Here is a 22,734-nt window from a genome sequence, read left to right on the forward strand (position 1 = left end):
CACAGTCAAGGAAGCTAAAATTAGCTACAAATGTTACCGGAGAAATATTGCTAGCTGTAGCATTAGCTTAGCCTACTTAGCTCCGCATGCTAACACGGAGTGTAAACATAAAATCCACGCTGCGATTGTTAAGTAATTATACACATTATCTGTTGAATGTGATATGAATTAACCAAGACGTGTAACTCTGTTGTATTTGTGGCGACATATGTTGTGTCACATCACCAGCCGCTTATTTTACAATATGTCAGAGATGTGATGCTAACTGTTAGCTGGGGCGGGTATCGAGGGGCGGGTTTAAGGGTTTTTGGGGGGCTCTCGAGGCTGATACCGGTAGTTTCCAAGGACCCGAGCAGGCAGGACGGTGAGTACAAGACATTTTCTCACCCGTGTTTTGAACATGTTAGCCAACGATTTAAGCTTATTTTTTTTTATAAATAGCTTAGTACTCCAACTTATTTCTGGAACACAAAGTTCGTGGACGCTACTGTGCGCAGTTAGCTCAACCGTTAAATCCGCTGCGGGCAAATGTAGATTGTTTTTACGTTAACCCCGTTGTGCTATAGTTAGCTCGCATTTTAGCATGCGGCTAACGCCTTAAGTTGTTTCACTAATTACACGTTTAGCTTAATTCGTACCTAAAATAAACTAATTTTAAACAATTACTAAAGAAGCTAGCTAACTTCTGATTGCATTCGACTACACTGTTAACGTTGTCGTAACTTGCGCACTGACTTTGGGTATTTGCGTAACTTACGCTAAGTCGCAGTTAATGTTTTCTTTGATAAACAGTATGGCAAACTTTTAACGTAGTTTTGTGTGAGTCGATTTGTGTAGGTTGTGTTATACGGTTATCTCAAAGTAAATTAAGACGTCAAACTTAGCGCATAGCAATAAAATGCTTTCGGTGTATCGTTTACGGCCATTGTTTGGACCCGACATGGTCCTATCGCCTGTTCGGATTGTTTTCCTTTAATGAAACGTCCCGTCATGGCTTCCCCACGGCCAAACTACAATGCTTGTAGATTGCACTGTAAACAGCTGATCTGAGGTCAGTTTTGTTGTATTTAATGTAGTGGCGACGTCAATGTATATTCTGACCCCGTGTCAGTTGCAAACAAGCTCTGCGTTTCAGAACTCATCGGTGCTGATTCCGTTGATCCTATTGGTCAGAATGCTGCCCGCTCTAATCCGATTGGTGCAGAGACAGCAACGGAACATTCCACACAACAAATGGTTGCGTTCAGGTTCACACAGTGAGTTAAAACGACTATAGCAAAATAAGGTTCATTAATTTATTGAGGCGGATTTTGAGACGCTGATTTTTAAATATTAAACACAGCGTTCATTATAGATATAAAGATATAAATAACAAGTATTAGTTGCTCCCTTTTTCATTTATGAAGGCAGTGATAATAAATAAATTAATTGGTTTCTTTTCACTTCTTATTCTCATTCTTAAAAGAAAAATTTAAAATATGAAATTGATGTCTAACGGGAGTCGTACCATCGGAGCACATCGCCAAATTCAACGTAACTTAGTCGTAGCCTGCTGTTCTTTTGAGTGTGAGATGAACGGCACTCTGCGGTTCCTTGAACGCAGCTTTTTCGCGGGAAAAGTCTTTAGTCCTGCGCGTGTGCAATACATCCATGGTGTGCAATAGGTACTAAACAACCTATACAACACGTGTAACTAACACAGTGTTTATGTGTGTCTATCACATGTTGTTTTACCTGGATTTAGTAATGTCACGTGTTTCCCGAATGAAAAGTAGTTTAAATTTTAATACACTCTCGCGCCGTGAAAAATGTAATCCATTGTCAATGGATCTTCGATACTACGATTCTCCATGGCAACGGGTAGGCTTAAATAAAAAGCAGAACCATCATTTTAATCGAGTAGACCTGTAGATCTTTCGAAAAGAGCCTGAGTATGGCGGGTTAACACTATAAAGTTTTATTCGGTGTTGTCCATTAATTCATTGCCAGCCCACATTAAGTAAAGGTAAGGTAAAAAAACAGTAAAATTTAGAAATATTTTTGGATCACTCAACAATATTCAGTGGCTTCATTTCAGCCACTTAACCAAATGTTGTAAATTTAAACACGGTCACTGATATGCTGTTGAAACACATCTCAAGCTTCATGCCCGTTTTTACAGTTTAAACTGAGATTATACATGAAGTGCAATAACCATTTTAGTGAAACAGCTATAGCAAACTGACAGCTGTCTTGTGTGCAGAGAGTCACAATGTAATAAAAAGGCGAAATGCAGAGATTTATTCATAGCGATGATGTGTAATATTTAAATGTGAGGGCAAGCCACTGTTGAAATGACTGACTGCGCAAAAATTGTAACTTAAGTCCAGATTAACAAGCTAATATCCAACAATCCACATCATGAAATTTGAGGAAACACAATTAACTGTGACAGATTCAGGAAGGTGACTTCTAACTCAAACTTATTGATTTGTTTTTTAAAGGCATATTGATGTGGTGTGTGTGCAGGTTCATCCCTTTAGGAGATGGCAGTGAACGTGGCAGTGAATGCAGACATGGGTAGCATTGGGCTACCGAATCGCTATGAGCTGCTGGGTTGGCTCAATGAAACTTTACAGACAGGTTTCACCAGGGTGGAGCAGCTATGCACAGGTAAGTCACCATGCATACGTTTTTAAATTGTGAATCAACCAACAATCATGAGTTATGCTGTTGTGATGCATATTTTGTTTGTACTGTAGGTCTGTGAAGGGTGTGCTGAGCTATGGTTGCATATTATTGATCACTTTTGTGTGTTGTTTTTGTGTGAATATGCAGGTGCAGCCTACTGCCAGCTGATGGATTGGTTGTTTCCTCAGTCTCTGGACCTCTCCAGGGTCCGGTTCCAAAGCAATAACACTGTGGACGTGATCCACAACTTCAGTTTACTGCAGGCTGCGTTCAGAAAAGTTGGAGTGATGCGAGTGAGTATTGCAACTAAAATTAACCAGTAATGTGAAAACATTTTAAAGTTGCTCAGTACAGTTAAGAGCCTGACTAATAAATAAGTCAGAAATAAGTTTATCTCGTGTAGTTGTATCTGTTAAAGTTGGCTGAATAGTAACAAAAAAATGACAGTATGGAAATACCAAAGGTATTTTTAAAGTATAAACGAGTAAAAGGTTGATAAATGGTTCAAATGTGAAGTTTTGCCCTCGGTGGAGATGTTATATGTCACAATAAAAAAAAAAATAAATAAATCTCTTGAGTTAATATCTTATTTGTCTATTTAAAAAAAGGAGGGAAAAGGTAACGCCTGCATACTTAATTCCACGCAAGTTTATTCGAGACAACATTTCAATTCTTTCGATTTTGACCTGACGAAGGTCCAATCAGAATGGAAACGTTGTCTTGAATGAACTTGTGTGGCATGGAGTAAGTGTGCAGGCGTTACCTTTTTGCTCATGTACGCAGTTTTTTTTGATAGCCTTGGACCTACTTGATGTGCGTGTAACCGCCTTCTTTCATCCTATTTAAAAACATGTCTTGATCAGATCATTTAAATTTTCAAATGTTAATTTTTAGTATCAGCCTCTGAAATTCAGTACTAGCTGGGCAGTAAAGCTGATAACTATTTGAAAATATTCTCTGATTCATGTTTTTAACGATATTTAAGAGGCCTATCTATTCTTTTAAAAGCAGCAGGAAAAAATGCGCCTTGAACTTAAACATACTTTGTTGAATGGATATGAACTCATTAAATATGGATCTTAAATCAGCCTCTTTCCTCTCTCCAGAACATCCCCATCGAGACGCTCATGAGCAAGAAGCCTGCAGTGGCTCTGGCCTTCCTGCAGTGGTTTAAAGTGTTTTTTGACGAGAACAACACGGAGGGCAGAGAGTACCATGCTTTGGAGGCCAGAGGTGGACAGAATATGGTCCCTGCTAACTCAGGTGGGAGCAATGTGTGAATCACAGATATCCTACAAAGCAAATGTGTGGGTGATTAAAAGATATAACAGCTGTGTATTTGTCACTCTTACAAAGCATTAAGACTCAAAATTTATAAACCTGAGTTACATTTTCCACAGTTTATACAAAAAAACGTAAAATATGTATAACTATACTCATAAAGTTAAAATAAATATTATTATTATTATTTAAAGGAAAAAATATGGAGCCTTGTTCTCGCATGATAAGATTTTCATGAGTTATTTAGGTTATTGGGGCATATCACTTTTTACACATGATAAAGTGGCACCTAAATCTCCCTGAAGACATTCACAGTTGCTCCATCAAGTTTGAATATAGATAGATCAGCATTTGAAGATTTAAAAAGGCTCTTTCATACATGCAGTGCATTACATAAATGTGGTGTCAGTTTTACACTTATGTTGTTCCCAATTTCTGCACAATTTCACTACATTTTTGCATTTTTTTAAAAAATTATAAGCTGTTGAAGACATTCTAGTCAGATTCACCCCGTAGTGTGTGGTCAAAGAGATAAAAAAAACATAAACAAAAGAACACACCATCTTGTGCAGCAGTTGCCAAATATGATGAAGCATTGTGGCTCTTTCTGAAATAGTCTTCTAATGTCTGATACACACCAAAATTATTATTTATGTCAATTTGTGTCAGAATCACAAAGTTTGTCTTTACTGCAACAGAGATATGTATCCAGCAGCCTTACTCGATGTCAGAAAACCTTTTATTTTCTTGTTTCTCTCATTGTAGATAGTCATCCCCCTCAGACGCCTCCTCAGAAACTGGAGATTATTGTGAAGATGAAGAGCAAAAAAGTGGAAGAACCAAGACAAGAAAAACCCACAGAGAGTTTGAAGAAAAAAGCAGATGTGATCGTAGTCATATCCGATGACGACGATGTGATTGATATGACGGCTGCGACTGTGAAGCAAACAGAGAAAATGGAGACAGATGTGAAAGAAGAGGCGCAGGGGACAAAGGTGGAGCAAGCAGAAGCAGCAACAGAGAAAGGAAATGAAAAGAGCAGTGACACATTGTCGGACTTCATCAGACGATACTGTCGCGACACAAACTTAAATACGAGTACAGACGCTGAGGTTTCTGCCATCTTGAGTCCAGCCCACCCCGCGGACCTCATTGAGAACTGCTTAAGCTCGCCGTACTGTCTATATCTGTTCATGGGCGTGGAGCTGGATGGAGGACAGAGCAGGAGCGTCGTCCTGGTTGGCTACCTCGACCAGCCGTCAGGGGTCGGCGTGGTGAGGCCGCTGCTCACGCTGCAGATGAGCTCAGATGCTGTTGAGTCACAAACCACAGCGCACACAAACACAACCACAGACACACACACAGCAGATACAGACGCACGCCTTCTGATTAAGACACTGAAGGAATGCGGCCTCTCTCTCATCAACCTGGCTGTGTTTTACTGTGACTCTCCACACCTAAGCGTGTGCCAGGTGTTTGTGTCGCGGCTGCAGGCTTTCAGCCCTCGGTTAGTATCACTCTGTGGCCTCCCTGGTGTGGCAGGAAGAGCCTGCCACGCCGGACTCTTGGCTTCCTTTAGTAGCGTGGTTGACCTGGTTAGAGACGTCCACGATCACTTCCTCACCTGCTCCTCTGTCAGTGGCGATCTGAAAGAGCTATTTGTTGATGCAGAGTCTTATAATCCATCCAAACCTATTTCTGCACAGTGTTTGTTTTTCATCCGCTTTGTGCAGAGGATGGTCAGCAACTGGAGGCTTATCACACTCCACTTTAGGTCACTGAGTGAAGCAGAGGATGCCCCCCAGATCAGAACCAAGCTCATGGATCATAAAGTCAAACTGCGCCTCATATTCCTCTCCCACATTCTGGAGCCGCTCCGAGCTCTCCAACAGCTGCAGCAGAGCAGCACAGCGGCCGTGGCCGTGGAGCTCCAGCTGACCGCCATGCTGGTTCACTCCTACGCAGCCAGTCTCTTCCGGCCCACTGCCGCCGAGCGCTTTCTAAGGAAGAGAGACCCAAACCTCCTCCAAAGTACCACAGAGTTTCTCCCCGTATCAGAAGTGCAAGTGGGTGCTCGTGCCAGGGAATTCCTGTGGGCCACTGCTGTTGTGGATCTGGGAGAACAAGAGAGAAGAGACTTCCTGATGGATGCAGCAGCTTTCTATAAAGCAGCGCTGCAGAGATTAGTGGAGAGTCTTCCTCAGCATCTTGGAGAGTTGGCGCTGAAGAATATCGTCCGAGTGCTGAAACATCCCGAAAACGTCACTGTGAGAACATTAATTTTTGTTATACAGGGTTCCCGTGGTCATGAAAAATCTGAAAAAGTCATGGAAAAAGCAAAAATATTTCAACGTTTTGAAAAAGGCAAATAAGCAACTTAGAGAAAGAAATGCAAAAAAAGTAACAAATTAGTAAAAAGTACAAGAAAATTACCTGAACACAAGCAAAAAATGAATATGAAAAACAGTAACAAACAAGGAAAGAAAGAACTGAAAAAGTAACAAAACTGTAATATAGTTAACAGAAGAAATGACCCAGAAAAGTACAACAAATCAAAAAAGCAAAAGCAAATTACCTGAATATAAGCAAAAAAGGTGAAAATGCAAAATAATAACAAAAGAGGAAATTACTTGAGAAAGTGCTTTAAAACAATTCTGTAACATAGTTTTAAGTATATAAATATAATCATTAGAATAAATAGTTTTCTCAACATTTTCCCTAGCCTTTTTAAATATAATTTTCTAAAACTGCTAAATTCTTGGAATTTGTAGGACATTTTTTGCCAAGTTCCTCATTGCCTTTTTTTCAAATCTTTTCAAAATAAATCACACAAAAAGAAGAAAATGGCCCAAAAAGTTTCTTTAAAAGTAACAATTCTGTACATAGTTTAAATATCTAAATATGATAATTAATAAATATAGTTTTCTCAACATCTTCCCTTGCTTTTTTAATATAATTTTTGTTAACTGTTAAATACCCACAATTTGCAGGACATTTCTTGCCAAGCTGCTCATAGCCTTTTTTTTTTTCAAAAGAAAAGTCATGGAAAAGTTTTTGAATATTGTCAATGAAATGTGGAAACCCTGGTTATACTACACGAGACTTAATGCAGCCAGCTATAGCTTAATATTCATTGAACCTGTACTAGGTAGATTTTAATGTAGTGTTTGAAAGTTTTGTTTCTTGTCTCTGTTTACTTGATTTACTCCAATCTGCCTCTTGTGATATCTGTTTTTTCCCCTCAGAGTAATAAATTGCCCAGGCCTGCGCTGTTAGAGCTGGGGGATCAGCTGGGGCTTCATCTGAGCGTGTGTAACGCTGGGTTCCCAGAAAGACAAAGACAAAGACTGGCTAGTGATTATATTGATTTCGTCAAGACAGTAAAGCAGGAACAACGTCACTGCTGGGCAAAGGTAAACCTAATTTGGCATCTGTGGTAGAAATATTGCTATTAAATATCAATTGTCATCACAAGAGTTGCTCGTTTTGTCTGTGCAGATGTTGCTTGCCACGAGGCCGCACTCTGCTCTGCGTAGACTCTTCCTGACCCTCATGGCCCTGCCAGGCTCTCTCTGCAGGACGCAGGTGTTCGCTAAGGTGAGTGTTGAAAGGCAATTCCTGTATTTTTAAACCTGGTTCCTATTTTCTTGTGTTTTTGTGTGTATTGATGCATTGGAACTTAAGTTTTTGAAACTGGTCCTGTACTGAGCGTGAATGCTGCTGCTTGGAAACAAGTTAAAATGTAATCCTTTGTGGGAATACTTAACCCTTTCAAATAGAAGCAAATTGGCTTGATTTCTTTCAAAAACGTAGGAAAAAAAATGACCCCCCCCCCCCAGAAAGTAAAAAGTAAAAGAAAATTATCAAACAATTAGGAGGAAAAAAAAACAATAAAGAAAAAAAAGTTTATACCAAACAATGAAATGTCTTGAAGATAAGTGCTTGAAAATTATAATTCTGTGAAATAATTTTAGATATATAATTCTGATTATGATTTTTAAAATATATATTTTTATTGAGGTTGTTTTCAAAAGAAATCGAATCATTTTGCTCAAATTTCGAAGGTTTTAATTTTTGAGAAGGGGTCTGAATGCAGCACAGGAAAAGTGATGCTGATTTAGGTCCAAAGAGGTTAATCCCTCACCAACGACCAGCTCCTGAATGCTCATTATAATGATGCTGAGTCTTAGACGGCATCACAACTGTTTTTTTCAATTTTCATTTTCCCCCCTTAGTTTCATTGCAAAAAATGTTTAAAAATAAAAAAAGCTGCAGCAATAAAAACCTCAAAACACAAAACGAAAAAATAGTGTACCCAGCCTTAAACACATCTCATTTAAATTCATTCAACATGTGCTGTTCTTCATTGTTACGTTGATTGGATAAAGAGATTTGTGTGTGTATTTGCTCCTGTTTTAAGGTTTTCAACAAGGCTCTTCCTAAAAGCCAGGAAACACCGAAAGCACCAGATCAAGCATCAAGTTGGGAAGGAATACCTTGCATCAAGAAAATACGGACACATCCCCAGAAAGATCATAGTGGCAAGAAGAAAAAACTACAGGAAGGAGTGAAGAAAGACGAGACTTCATCAGATGAGGATGACGGTATTAAGGCCAAACCCAATCTACATTTTCCTTCTAAAAGCCCCAGCAGCATTGAGGACTCCGAAAAAACAGACAATTCCTCTGGTAAGACTGTCAGGTGTGCGCTGTGAGAGTGTAGCACGCTGTGTAGTTCATGTTTTTATCATAAACTACCAGCTTCATCAATATGAACATTTCAGTCATGAAGTAAATCAAACAACAGCTCCACCGTCTATAACGATAACCTAAATGACAAATGAGAATGATGATGTTGTCTTTTTCTCATCAGATGTGGTCGATGTCACTGAAGAGTCCAAACTAAGTCGAACCGGCAGACTGTTGTTAACAGAAAGTAAGAAATGTATAATATTGTTAATAATATAGTCAATTAATGAGAAAAGGGGAAGTTTACATATTTTGTTTTAGTTGTAAGATCACAACAACGGAGAAAAGAAGCAGAAAAATGCACAAATAAGCCACTGAAATGTGTCAAAAATAATATTAAATGTCACTGAAGACATTAATTCATTGATAAATGTGACATCAATGGGTAATGCTGTTGTAATTAGCTTCTTCATTTATTTTTACCCTTGTTGCAGTTCCCCTTGTTTTTAATTTTTCCATATCCATAATTTTCCCATTTATTTATTTATCTTTATTAACTTTGAGATGTATTTATGTTTGGTTTTTTTTAATGGTTTGTTTTTAAATTTATTTATTCACTGTCAAATGTAAACAATTTATATCACATTATATCAATTCATTAATTCCTACTTTTATTTTTTAAGTTTTTTGGTACATTTGGTGGCACTTTAATTTAGTTATCATAATATATATTTATTTTTTATTTTTGCTTCTTTTTTGTCCTCTTTTTTGTCCTCTATTTGTAAAATGTCCCTTAGCCATGCATCAAAGCAGCTGCTGCAGAAGCTGCATCATGTTATATGATCATGTACAATACTTTGTGTATTGTGTATAAATATTTTTGAGTTGAATTGTGGACAAAGCTGACACATGGTCTTAATTAATTTGGCAATAGTATTAGCCAAAACATGTCAATGAGTTGCTTCAAGATTAAGAGAAACTGAGCCTTCACAACACTTTGCAAAATAATGTGTTGTTTTATATTCTATATGTGTATGAAGTCGTATTCATCAGGTCTTTGGTCTGTTTTGCAGGTAAAAAAACTCTCCAGGATAAGCATGTGGTCGTCGTGAGCGATGATGATGATGATGATGACATTGTGGAATATAAAAGCGCACCATCCAAATCTGCAGAATTGCTGGTAAAATCTATTTTTTTTTCATATTATTCAGATAAGCATAATGCTAACTTTACAATATATTGTAGTACTAATATCTTAACTTACTGTATGCACACAGCTTTACAATTTATTTAAAGCAATATTTTATTCTTAGCTCAGTCTGCTCCCAGATGTTTACATCTGCTAATAATGTTAATAAGTGCATGAATTAAGGAGACAAATTAAACCAATTTTTTTTCTGCAAACATACAAATAAATACCAAAAAATCCTTGCCATTGCAGTTGTTTGGTGGTATTTAAAGATATGTGGGTCTGTGTGTGTGTGTGTGTGTGTGTGTGTGTGTGTTGCACAGCATGAGGTGGGTGAGCTGGTCTGGGGTCAGGTGGAGGGCTTCTCTACCTGGCCAGCTATCATCATACCTCGCTGGGAAGAGAATCCAGATCCAAAGACGAGGATGGTGGACTGGTATGGACAGAACATGTCCTCTGAGGTGAGTCAGATGTGAGACCTAATACAGTACAATAAAAAATCATGTATATAAATACTTCACATTTTCATCACTGGATCCTTGTGTTTGGTATCATATGAGTTACAATTACAACACTGTTTTCTTTTGCAGACAATTATCAGTTTTAATGATAGTGCTTGTCCACGTATTTAGCAAGGGCACCGTTGCTGCACCCAAGCCCAGGATCACAATCTTTGTGACTGATTTAACCCTCGGGCCTGCTGTTAATTTTTTAAACCAGCATCAGTCCTAATCAAAATGATCAAATATTCATTAATTTTCAGAATGTACACCCTTTAAATCCTAGGTTTATGTCATGATGCCACTCTGTTTTTAGATTTAAAAAAACCCCAAACAAACACAAAAAATAAATTATTTTCAAAATACAACATGCAAAGTAGATTTTTTTTATTATCACAGCATTGGATATGTCAGTGATTTGCAGCAACATTAATTGTGACAGTGCACCTAGTGGAAATAGCACGTATTTTCTCCATATGCTAAATATTGTAAAAAATGACGTCATCAGGTGGAAAATAGTAAAAATTTAAATTCTAAGGCAGAATGTCACCCAGAAATAATACAGTGCATATTTTTATGCTTTGATGGTTGTGGGATCAAAAATGTTTGAATGGGTTTCAATGGAGCATTTTTTTGCACTTAACAGTCTGAATGTAACAATTTCCCTCATGCAGTGTATTTTAGACTTATTGTAGGAGCTGAGCTGAGTTAAACAAAAATGCGCAATCTTGCCAAAATGTATGCCACATGCATGAACACAGCCAAAATTATTTAAAAAATGAAGAATGAAAGACAGTAAAAAGGCACAAAGAAGCCTCTAAGGATTAGATCTGGCTACATGAGACTTGTAGTAGTTAGGCTCTGAGGAAAATAAAAGTGATCTGGTGGTCTTTGTGACAGCAGAGCCAACAAAAATGCCACTTGAAAACACCGGGGAGGGAAAGTTTAAAAGTTGTCTGTTTCCACTTTAGAGTCTATAATATCTTTCTGAAACAATTTTTCACATCACAGTGAAGTATCTCGCTGCTTGCTGAGTTAGGGGTCAACATTTGTCCAACAATCACACATTGCCATCCATAATTTTTAGTCACTAGTATATGATAGTCTTTAACCAATTTTCTTTTGTCTGCTGTGATTTCTCGACTTTTATTCCAGGTCACTTTGCAGGCTCTGAAACCATTCGCTGCTTTTGCCCAGAACTACTGTCCCAAGTCATTCGCTATCCTCGTCACCTACAGAGAAGCCATATTCTTGTCCCTGCAGGTCTGTGTGTCTCTGTATATTTTCTGATAAATACTTCAAAAAGGAAAGTGGGTGTTGTGTTAACCGCCCAGATAGCATTCTCTTACTGTGGGATTGAATTTTCAACAAATTTAAACCTGAACTTGTGAATATGTGATTCATATTTGCTCTCGTGCTTCCACGTTTATGTCATATCAGGAGGCAGCTGTACGTTGTAAGAAGCAGTTTTCTACCCGTCCCGAGGACAGAGATGAGATGCTGAAACTGATGTTGGACTGGGCCTTTGGAGGTTTTCTACCCATTGGACCAGTTGGACTCAAACCATCAGCTGCCACACACGGTAGGAACATCTGATTATGAAGAGCCTGATTAGATTTACTCATAACTTTCAGACTGCAGTGGGTAAATTCGCTGGTTTTTCTCAGTGGCACAAAACAGAATTAAAACATTCATACATCTATTTCCATGATTTTATTGTACATTAAATACACATTTCTTCCAGAAATATGGGATTTTCTTTTGCATGCATCTCTACCCCACAGCTCTTTAAACTGTTGGGAAGTTGGTTTGTCTCTCATATATCCATGACAACGCACAGAGCCCAAAGTAAACAGACGAGAGGCAAACTGTGGTATAAAAACCCCTTTGAGATGCACATTACAAACTGGCTTATATATGCCCAAATAATGCTCCTAAAACCTGAATAGTACCAGCATATCCCACATGTCTTAATCAGAAATGCTAAATTAGGAAAAAGGTATAATTCACAATATCTAATCTCGCATCATTTTCAGAATATTGTCATATTCAGAATAATAGGGGGATATTGGTGTGCATGTAACTGTAGCCGCTTTGTTTGGCAAATTGACAGAATGCAGATAAAAACAAAGCTGAAAATGAAGCCAGATGATAACTGGCAACATCTAAAAGTAAAACACGTATTGCACATGTCAGAATTACTGTTCTTTACTGTTGAGTAAAATTTCTGATGGTCACATGTATGGTTGTCTTCGTCTTCAGGTGTTACTAAAACAAACAACAGACCAAAGGTGCGGCAGAAACTCTTTGTGAAGGTCACCTCCTCTTCGTCATTCAGCTCCTCCAGCAAGAGCAACATCATCAGCACCGAGCCAAAAGAAACTCCCGTCTGTGCTACCAAACTGACATGCAACTCCATGGAGAAGTCCTCCCCCAGAGGTGGAAAAAGATGGGAAACATGGGACGAAGGGTCTGATTTTGCGGAAAACAGTCCTAAAAGAGTCCTGAAGGAGAAGGGATCCAGAGGAGGATGGGATGGAGAGAGAGATGACTGGGAAGGAGGGTGGGAGAAGGTGAAAGGAGTGGGGAGAGGAAGGGGCAGGGGAGGGAAAGTTCAGAGGAAGAAAATTAGTCCGTTTGATGGATTCGATAACGACATGTCACCAGACTTTGTGCCGTGCAAGAAGAGGACCTACAACAAAAATTACACAAAGGTCCATGAGACCATCAGCACTTACTCCCAGCCGGACCAAAAACTCAGAGGTAACAGACACACTTTAATTCTGTAATTAAAGGGAACAAATGCCACATTTCATCTGTGTTGAATCAGTGCTGATGGTGCATGTAGTCTGTGCTCTACTGACAGAGTAAGCTGATTGTGCAGATGCAAAACAATAATCTTATTAAAAATGTATTTTACAAATTTATTTCTCCTGCAGTAAATGCACCTCAAAGTGCTTTACATACAAAACTAACCGAGAAACTCAGTGTTTTCTGAGTTTTGAGTTATTCATGTGTTTGTTCAGTGAGTTTTTGTTTTCTTTCCCTGCAGAGGAGACCATTCGCAGGATCATGGACATGAAGCTGGACATAGACGGTGAGCGTTGAGGCATATTATATGTCTGTTTGATTCAGAATTCATTCTTTTATGCATGCATACTTTATTTTGTAGAGGTAAATGATTTTGAGGTTGATTAGTGGCTGCGTTTACATGTGCACAGTATTGAAAGAACTGCTAATCCTCCAGGGAATTTCTTATTAAGTTTTTACAAGACAATAAATAAATAAATATAATATGCACACTGTTTTATGTAACTATAGTTGCATATTGCAAATCTGTATATAAAATATCACTCCCTCAGTCACTCATATTTGTGTTTGTATTTTGTCTGCAGACTTCTGTTTGTGTTGTGGAACCGAGAACATTGTCATACGCCACCCTCTGTTTAAAGGCAGCCTCTGCCTGGAGTGTAAAGTAAGGACTCATCGATTTCTTTTTATGTTGAATCCACTGTTGATCAACAGTAAGGATTCCTCAGTGCTATGTGAAAGTGAAACTTACCCTCGCCACTGTCTGTGATGCCGTCTGTGTCCCTGTAGAATAACTTAACAGAAACGCTGTATCGTTACGATGAAGACGGATATCAGTCCTACTGCACCATCTGCTGCTACGGCATGGAGGTCATACTGTGTGGCAACGACAGCTGCTGCAGGTTTGTGTGTTCATCTCAACCTCTACATTTTAATAACTATCTAAAGAAAAGGTGATGACTACAGGGTTTTTTGTGTGTGTTTGTGTGTGAACACATTTTTATTTATTAGTTTTTTGCAGAGTATAATAATAAATTATATAAACACAGCTGCATCTCATCCATATGTGCCTATGTGCCTATGTCCTAAATTTTGCTGGTATTTATCCTACAGAAGATTAGTTAACCTTTTGTCCAGCCCTCCCCTTCCCATCCCAGTTTGTGATGTCTAAGTTGTATAATTAATATAAATTGGAAAAAAAAAGACTTGCCTACACATATCTATATAAAGCAGAAACAGATACATCAATACACGTATGTATATATCACTCATCACCCCCAATACGGAAAAAGAAAACACTCTAAAACAGTTAAGTATAGCGAATTGAATAATTCATTGAGATAAATTTCGCCCGACCTTCTACATTATCGTAGCCAAAGCTTATTTAGCATGGCGTTATTTGAGTTCCAGAGATATTATTTCGTACAGTAGGGTGACCCATTGTGTAATGATAATGAGTTTTGTCTTCTCTGTTTATTGTCTTTCCACTTTGTCCTCTTCTTCTCTTCCTCTATATTTGCAGATCTTACTGCGCAGACTGTCTGAACATCCTCGTCAGTTCGGGGACGTTTGAGGCTTTGAAGCTTCTCGACCCGTGGAACTGCTACTTGTGTCAGCCTCATCAGACTCACGGTGCTCTGATTCCCAGAGAGGACTGGAGCATTCTGGTTCAGGAGTTATTCGCCAACAACAGCGCCATGGAGTTTGTGAGTGATAAATTGTTTTTGTAACCATTTTCATAACTGTGCAAACTCACCTGCTCCCTGAATACCCTAAAATGTCTGGGAATATTAACTGTTCATTATGCAATGACAGGAAAATGTGTGCTTGATATACATCATTAGAGATACATTGCTGAAAGTACTTTACTGCGATTAAATGCACAAACTGCACACAAAATCACTCCAACTCAGTAACCACGTTGTTTTTTATTTTTATTTTGCAGGAGCCTCACCGTGTTTATCCGTCCATCTCTGCAAACCTGCGCAGACCAGTCCGAGTTCTCTCACTGTTTGACGGCATAGCAACAGGTGAGTGCACACACCTGCCTCGTTTCCTCACAGTGATTGATTTTGGAAGTGTGGAGCATTTATACAAATGCTGTTAAGTGTCTGTATGCACACACACAATGTGAAGAGGACAGTTGACGCTAAAATAAAAAATGCATATCGCTGCTGTTGGATGCAAACCTCCTGTCTCCAAAACTTCTAATTTTCAGGAATTAGGAAAAATGATGTGTTTTCAAAAGGATCCAGTGGAGGTAGGAGGTTTAGTCAGAAGCATTTCATTGGTTGAGAAATGATAAAACCCACTGATAGACCCGAACAACGACAACATTTTTCCTCTCACCTGAAGTGCAGTTTATCAGTGTGAGTTGCAGAGATATCAGCTATAAAGATCTCTGCTATTTCTCTAACATGATGGAACTACATGTCACTCAGCTTGTGGCGCTCAAATCACCAAAAGATACATTTGAAAACTCAATGGCAACGTCTCTCTCCAGAAATCATGACTTGGTTATTCATGATAATCCACAGACCCTGTTGTCAGAAGTTCGGAGGCTGAGTGATACGGGCTGAAAATTATATTGCGATATTTTTAGGCTACATCTTGATACACAATATATATCTCAATATTTTTTTTAAATTAAAGGCACTTCATTAACACTAGAACTTGGAGACAGAATTGGACAGCACAGTTTTTTTTAAACCAAATGCCCTCTTTGATGTGACAGTATTGAAGAAATGACCATTGGTACCTTGAAAAAATATTATCACATTTCAGTTCTTTTGATCAATAATCATTAGTAATGTAGATATAATGACTAAGTGGGTAAAGTCAAAGTAAACAAGTAGAAATGTCTGCTAAGTTAAGAAAAGTACATCACTTTGCAACCTTTAAAATTAGGAAAAAGCGGCATTTATTAAAACAATATGTTGTCTCACATCTCAATACAATACAATATATTTAAGCTTGTGTGTCTGTATTCTTTAAGGCTACCTGGTGTTGAAGGATCTCGGCTTCAAAGTTGAGAAATATGTTGCCTCGGAGGTTTGTGAGGATTCAATCGCTGTGGCGGAAGTTAACCATGATGGGAGGATCATCCATGTTGGTGACGCCCGGTACATCACGCAGGAACATGTATGCTCTTTTTCTATATATTCTGCTTTCTCCTCACACACAGTTAATGTGGATTATATTAGTCGTCTTCCTTGATAACAATTTGAAATTGTTTGTCTGACATTAATATCTGAATACTTTTTTATTTTTTATTGTCTCATCATTTGTTGTTTTGAGTCATTTCAAGATGCTGTGAAACTGATGTATCTGAAATGAAATGTTGAACTCAACCAGCTCTTTTCTTTCTCATTTACAATCCAGATCGAGCAGTGGGGTCCGTTTGATTTGCTGATCGGCGGCAGCCCCTGTAACGACCTCTCCATCGTCAACCCATTCAGAAAAGGCCTCTATGGTACGTGACTGTGTTGTACGCATTTCAGCTTAAAATAGATTTACTTTCATCAATTAAAAATACATTAATGTTGGAATAATAACTGTTATTTCAGTGTTACTTACACACATTTAAAATGTTTTTTGGACTGTCACTGAAACAAAATGAGCATTTTAGACTCATTATTGTTTTACTGCTTTTAGATGTGACAATTGCTCTGTTGATCAAATAAAATAATGAAAAGGAAACAATCATTAATCGCAAACCTGACTGAGTAAAACCAGATGAGATCCCTCCGCAACGCTGCTTTGACCACATCCAAATTTAAATCTGACTCAACGTGTAACATTAACCCTTTTAAACCTGAGTAATTTGTTTGATTTCTTTCAAAAACATTAGAAGAGGGAGATGAGCAACTAAACAAGAAATGGCCAAAAAATAGAAAGAAATTAGTGAAAAGTTACATGAAAATTACCTGAAAATATGCAAAGAAAAAGAAGTAGAAAACAAACAATAAACAAGAGTGCTAAAAAATATATCTTTTTCTTCTGCACCTTAGTTTAAAATACATTATTAAGAGAATAGTAATTAAAGTTTTCTGGACATCTAATAATCTTCTCAGCTATTCTTCAATTAATTTTCTTGTCATCTTATATTTTTTTTTGTTTGTTTTTTAGCAGTTTCCATGGCATTTCTTTTCCAGTTGCTTATTATGGTCTTCTCCGTGTTTTTGAAAAAATTTAAACCAATTTTCTCAGGTTTCAGAGGTTTAAGTGCTTGTGAAAAGCGTCAGACTGCAGGACAAAAAACTAATGTCAATCCAGGTGTTAAAGGGTTAACTTACATGCTGTGAACTGCATGTTACTTTGATGTTGATTTTAAAACAGATTCTTAAACACATCTTTCATATTAACTTTCTATTTTATATTTAAAATTCAGTTTTTCTTCTTTTCTCTTATTTGGTTATTGACCAAAATAGAGGCGAAGAGAGAGGCGAATGTTTAGTATGTGAGAATCTACCTGTCAATAAAATCATTCTGATTCTGATCATATTGATCATTTTTCAGTCCCAGTTGTTACGTAGATGCTGCTTTTTATTTGAAACTAGTGAAGAAATGTCATTTATTTTTTTGCTGTATTTCCCTCCGTTCTCCTGCAGAGGGCACCGGCAGGCTGTTCTTTGAGTTCTACCGCATCCTTCAGCTGCTGAAACCCAAAGAGGAAGACCCCCGGCCGTTCTTCTGGCTGTTTGAGAACGTCGTCTTCATGAACACACATGACAAAGTCAACATCTGTCGCTTCCTCGAGGTTCGTCAGCCTCTGTTTGGCCTCTTATGAATCCTTTTTTGTTATCTTGGGTGCTCTCTCCTCTTCTTCTCTCCTTTTATCCTGTCACTTTTTCCTCTTTCCTTACTTCCTGTGTTCTTCCCACCTCATCCTTCCTTCCTTTTTTGCTGCTGCTTGTGACTAACATCTTGTAAACTCAGAGAACATGATTTTTTTCTTGCTCATTATTCGACAGTGCAACCCGGTGCTGGTGGACGCAGTCAAAGTCAGCCCTGCTCACCGAGCGCGATGCTTCTGGGGAAACATCCCGGGGATGAGCAGGTGAGACGTCTAGTTAAACCTGAATTATATATACAGTTTTATTTCATTGTATATATTAAGTTTTGTTTGAGTTTTGGGCATTATCATCATTCTTTTTGCCATCTTTCCTGTAAAGAACAGTAAAGGTGTGATTTCCAGATGGTATTATTTAAGAACTGTGTCACTCACTCACTTATTATTTTTATTATTGTTAGTACAATAGTTATTTTTATGATAGCAGTAGTAGTAGTAGCAGTATGCCCCCCCCTTTTTTTAGATTCAATTTATTTTAATTAATTAATTTATTGAGTTATTTTGTCTTTTTTTTCCTTCTTTTTTCTTTCTTATTAGTTACTTATTAGTTTACCGATAAAGTAATGAATTATTCCCCCCCTCTATTGATTTGTTGTTTTGTTTTGTTAAGTCACCTGTTTTCACTGTTTTGTTGTTATTTTATGTTGTTGTTGTTGTTATGTCGGGGTTTGTTGGTTTTATCAGTGTTGTGTCTTTTGTCTTGCAATAAAAATAATGCAAAAGTATTGTTTAATTTTTGTGCATTACCATCATCATTTTCTTTTTTTACAGTAAAGGTGTGATTTTGAGCAGGTATTACTTAAGTACTCTGTCTGTGTCCTGTAGCAATACAAGTATTAGTACAAGTAGCATTTTCACCTTTGATTTTACAGCCATATGTTGTGGCTTTTTTCTCATATATATGGTGTTCTCTCTCTTTTATTTCCCTTTTTCTTTGTTTCTTCATCTTGGAAAGCATTTTGCAACTTTTGTGGAAAACTAGAGGATAAACTTTTGTTTTTAAATTTAATAGGTGGAGGTGTAAAGTTTAGACATTTAGGTTTACTTGCTTGTTTTCTTCTTTTCTCCCATCAGGCCCATCATAGCGTCCCAAAACGACAAGCTGAATCTCCAGGACTGTTTAGAAATCGGCAGAGAAGCCAGGGTCAGTGACTAAACCCTGATAGCTCAATTTTATTCAATTAATCCATCTAATTTACATAATTAATATGTATTTTTTCCTGCAACAACTACAGTGTTCATTAAGGTACAAATAATCTCTCAACTTTATGTTGTATTTGTTCCAGGTGACCAAAGTGAGGACGATCACGACCAACCCAAACTCTCTGAAGCAGGGCAAAAATGTCTCTCTGCTGCCTGTCCTCCACTACGGCAAAGAAGACAACCTCTGGATCACTGAACTAGAAAGGTACGCATTGTTAAATTATATGTTTGTGTGCATATGTGGGTGGATTCACATCATCTCCTGACGTAGCTGTGTCTGCTCTCCCTGCTTACATTGTTTTTACTTTTGTTTTTACGAATCAATAATTTTCTACATGTATCGTTTTGTCCATAAAATTGTCAGAGAAGTGTAAACATAAAACAGAACAGTGTTTTAGAGCTTTCTTCAAATGTCTTATTTAGTCTAAAGAGATACTTTGTTTAAGACCAGAAAAAAATAGACGATTAAAATGAAGTAAATAGGGAGATGGTTATAATTACACAAAAATCTAAATAAAATGAATACATATAGAATTAAATCTAGTTTGAAGTAAAAAAAAGCATACTTTTCTTTAAAGGAAATGTATAGTTGTGAAATGTTTACCTGAGTTTCAAATATTCAGATTTGACTTGATTTGATTTGGTTAGGATATAGTAAAAACAACATTATACATTTAAGGAAAGAAGACATGCAGGGGAAACCCAAAAAACCCTCAATGGGTTTGACATGTGGGGTTGTCTACGAAACTATTAATCAGTACATACAATCTCTGAACATCGATTAAAAACAATGGTGATTTTTTTTTAATGATAAACTATAGTAAAAAATATAAATAAAAGGGACAGGCATATGAGGACATAAATAGTAATTTAAAGGAGAAGAAAAGGTCATCATTTAAGAAGATCCAAAGAGTATTTTTGCTTGCGTTAACTTATTTGCCAATTATCAAATTAGTTGCTGGTTTGTCGATTAACCAATTGATCAGCCAATTGTTGCAGCTCGAAGGTTACCACGCTGAGTCTTCAGCTAACACATATTTGCCTTCTCCATTATTCTTCTCCGCCAGGATCTTTGGTTTCCCCAAACATTACACGGACGTGAGGAACATGAACCGGCAGCAGAGGCAGAAGGTTTTGGGGAAGGCGTGGAGCGTTCCCGTCATCCGTCACCTCTTCGCCCCCCTGAAGGATTATTTTGCCTGTGAGGAACTTCCTCCTTTGACCTCGTCCACCACCTCTACCAACTCGTACTCCTCCACCTCCCCGTCCTCACCTGCGTCTCCAGAACTGCAGCAGCTGAGATAGGGGAGGTTTGTAATGTCCTCTACAGTATATGTGTGTCTGCGTGGAGAGTTTTATCCCACCACATGTTATGTAAGAGCTCAATGTAGCATAAATGAACTCTCTCCGACTACATCAGAAAGCTCACAGAGAAGGCTTTGTGGTTAACCCTCAGGGCCATTTTGTCCGCTGTGCACTTGCGTCTCTTGCATCGTGTCACACGTGCAGTTTGTGTGCAGAGCCAACGTCACTTTGGCCTCCAAAAGCTGCAGAAAATGGCACTCTGGAGACAGTTTCAACACACTACACAGGTTTTCAATTACCCTAAAATTACGCAAATTAAAATTCGCCTCGTGGAAACACGTAGCTCTCATTTATCACCCAAAAGTTTTTGCATGCTTCGTCATGCTTCTTGGACTATTATCACCAGAGGAAAAATTCGCATAACATCAGTGGAAACGCAGTCATTTTGCAATGCCGTTTTATCGACATTTAGAAAATATTGCTTAATTTTTGCACAAATCTGTAACAGAAAACCCACCTAGTGACTACCTAAGGTGCTACTAACATGCAACACACTTCATTCTCCTGAATGGTAATATATTATTACCTTTCGTACACCTTTTATGTGGTTAATTATGTGCAAGAAACTTGTGCAGGGCGAGAGAAGATCTGTCAATATCATTAATGATCCTGTTTTATGTGTGATCAAGTCAGTATCTAACGTGAAAATTGATCACATATCCTCAGGTTATACATGCATCTATTGATGACATATATGCTCAGGGTTTTTAAACATTTTAAATGAATAGACAACAAATTATGTTCATACGCTGGATGTTAAAAAGGAAGTCTTTTTTTCTTTCATACACCACCTTCTGTACATAACTTATTTTAAGTGAATCATGTTTATCTGAGAGCCACCTCGCTGTTTTATTGTGATATTTGAATCATGTTTGTTGTTTCCAGGAGAAAAATGAATTTGATTATTTTTTTAGTGATTTAAAATCTACTGTAGTTTTTTGAAAGAATGATAAATTTTACATCCAGTTTGTTTTTCTTTTATTTTTATGCTAAAGCAAACTGAATTGTTGGTCAATTATTTGAGAAGTAACAAAGTTTCTTTGTTGTATTATTTACAGTTCAGACAGTTCAGTTTTTATATTTTACTGTTTTCCTTTTTTTTTATTAATGCCTCTAACCATGAGGTGATAACTTTTTTGGGGGGGTAATTGATAATAACATTTATTCTTTAGGATGATACATTGAATTATGTTGTTTATTATTGTGACATTGGTGCTGTCTGGTGTGTGTGTGTGTGTGTGTGTGTGTGTGTGTGTGTGTGTGTGTGTGTGTGTGTGTGTGTGTGTGTGTGTGTGTGTGTGTGTGTGCGTGTGTGTGCATGTATGTGCGTGCGTGCACACTGCCACTTTTACACCGACAAAGCTGTGATGGGCTCGATGCTGTTGTGGTGCTGATAAATGTATTATTTGTTGTTACTGGGAATTGTAACGAGTGCCATTTCTTTGTCCAAGAACCTGAAATTAAATTATTCAGTATCAGCTGAATGATTGTTTCAACACAATTACTGTTAGTTTTTACTGTCATTGTATCAATACAAACCCATTTTTATTTTAAGATGTAACTGACAATATTGTTCAATTCTTACAAATGACTGAACTGATACCTAATGTTTGTATTTTGTATTTTTATTGCTGATAGTGTTTGTGATGATCCTCTACCACTGAGGCACCTTGGCCTTTTGTAGGGTACTGAGATGTTTTATAACTGATGTTTGTATCATTAATGTGTGTTTCTGAGAAAAGTTCTTTAAAAAAAGCATAGTGTTTTTGCACCCAAAACCAGGGGGGTGGGCGGACAAGTATAAAGGTGTGTGAAAGCTAAAGGGGGAACATGTATATTTGTGCAAATGATGAATGAAAATAGGTATTTGCTTTACCATGGGACTGTTGACACAAACAATAAAAGAAAAAGAGTTACAGCGATCCAAGGGTGGCTTCCTTTTTTGAATCCTAAAGCTGACTTTTTTTTAAATTCAGTATTATTATTTAGGTGCATTTACACTAGGCAAAATTATTATAAAGTTTCTTGATCTTTTTTTGTTAGTCTAGTTAGAAAGTATAATGCATCCTGCAGAAAGCATTATTTATAGCTAAATTTACATCGATGTTGTTTTTTCTTTTTGCATCATCACAGTGAATTTTGTTATGAAATTATTATCAAAAATATTTGACTTCT

At 37.5% G+C, this 22,734-nt stretch overlaps 1 protein-coding gene across 1 annotated transcript; it reads left to right on the forward strand.

Annotated features, from left to right (window-relative positions):
- Nucleotides 1-337: 337 nt before the first annotated feature.
- Nucleotides 338-22,005, forward strand: LOC121946515 (uncharacterized). Its single transcript, XM_042491113.2, has 26 exons — nucleotides 338-364; nucleotides 2,509-2,652; nucleotides 2,818-2,963; nucleotides 3,777-3,933; nucleotides 4,717-6,218; nucleotides 7,197-7,364; nucleotides 7,450-7,548; nucleotides 8,372-8,639; nucleotides 8,824-8,886; nucleotides 9,713-9,819; nucleotides 10,152-10,289; nucleotides 11,484-11,591; nucleotides 11,769-11,910; nucleotides 12,591-13,091; nucleotides 13,381-13,425; nucleotides 13,724-13,803; nucleotides 13,929-14,041; nucleotides 14,662-14,845; nucleotides 15,085-15,169; nucleotides 16,135-16,280; nucleotides 16,521-16,611; nucleotides 17,750-17,898; nucleotides 18,113-18,198; nucleotides 19,066-19,135; nucleotides 19,278-19,399; nucleotides 20,262-22,005. The coding sequence occupies exons 2-26, from the start codon at nucleotides 2,526-2,528 to the stop codon at nucleotides 20,497-20,499; spliced, it is 4,935 nt and encodes a 1,644-aa protein (XP_042347047.2). The 5' UTR covers nucleotides 338-364; nucleotides 2,509-2,525; the 3' UTR covers nucleotides 20,500-22,005.
- Nucleotides 22,006-22,734: the final 729 nt, after the last annotated feature.

The sequence above is a fragment of the Plectropomus leopardus genome, chromosome 9 (assembly GCF_026936395.1).
Source record: "Plectropomus leopardus strain MGB_pleo_1.0 chromosome 9, ASM2693639v1, whole genome shotgun sequence".
Lineage (NCBI taxonomy): Eukaryota > Metazoa > Chordata > Actinopteri > Perciformes > Serranidae > Plectropomus > Plectropomus leopardus.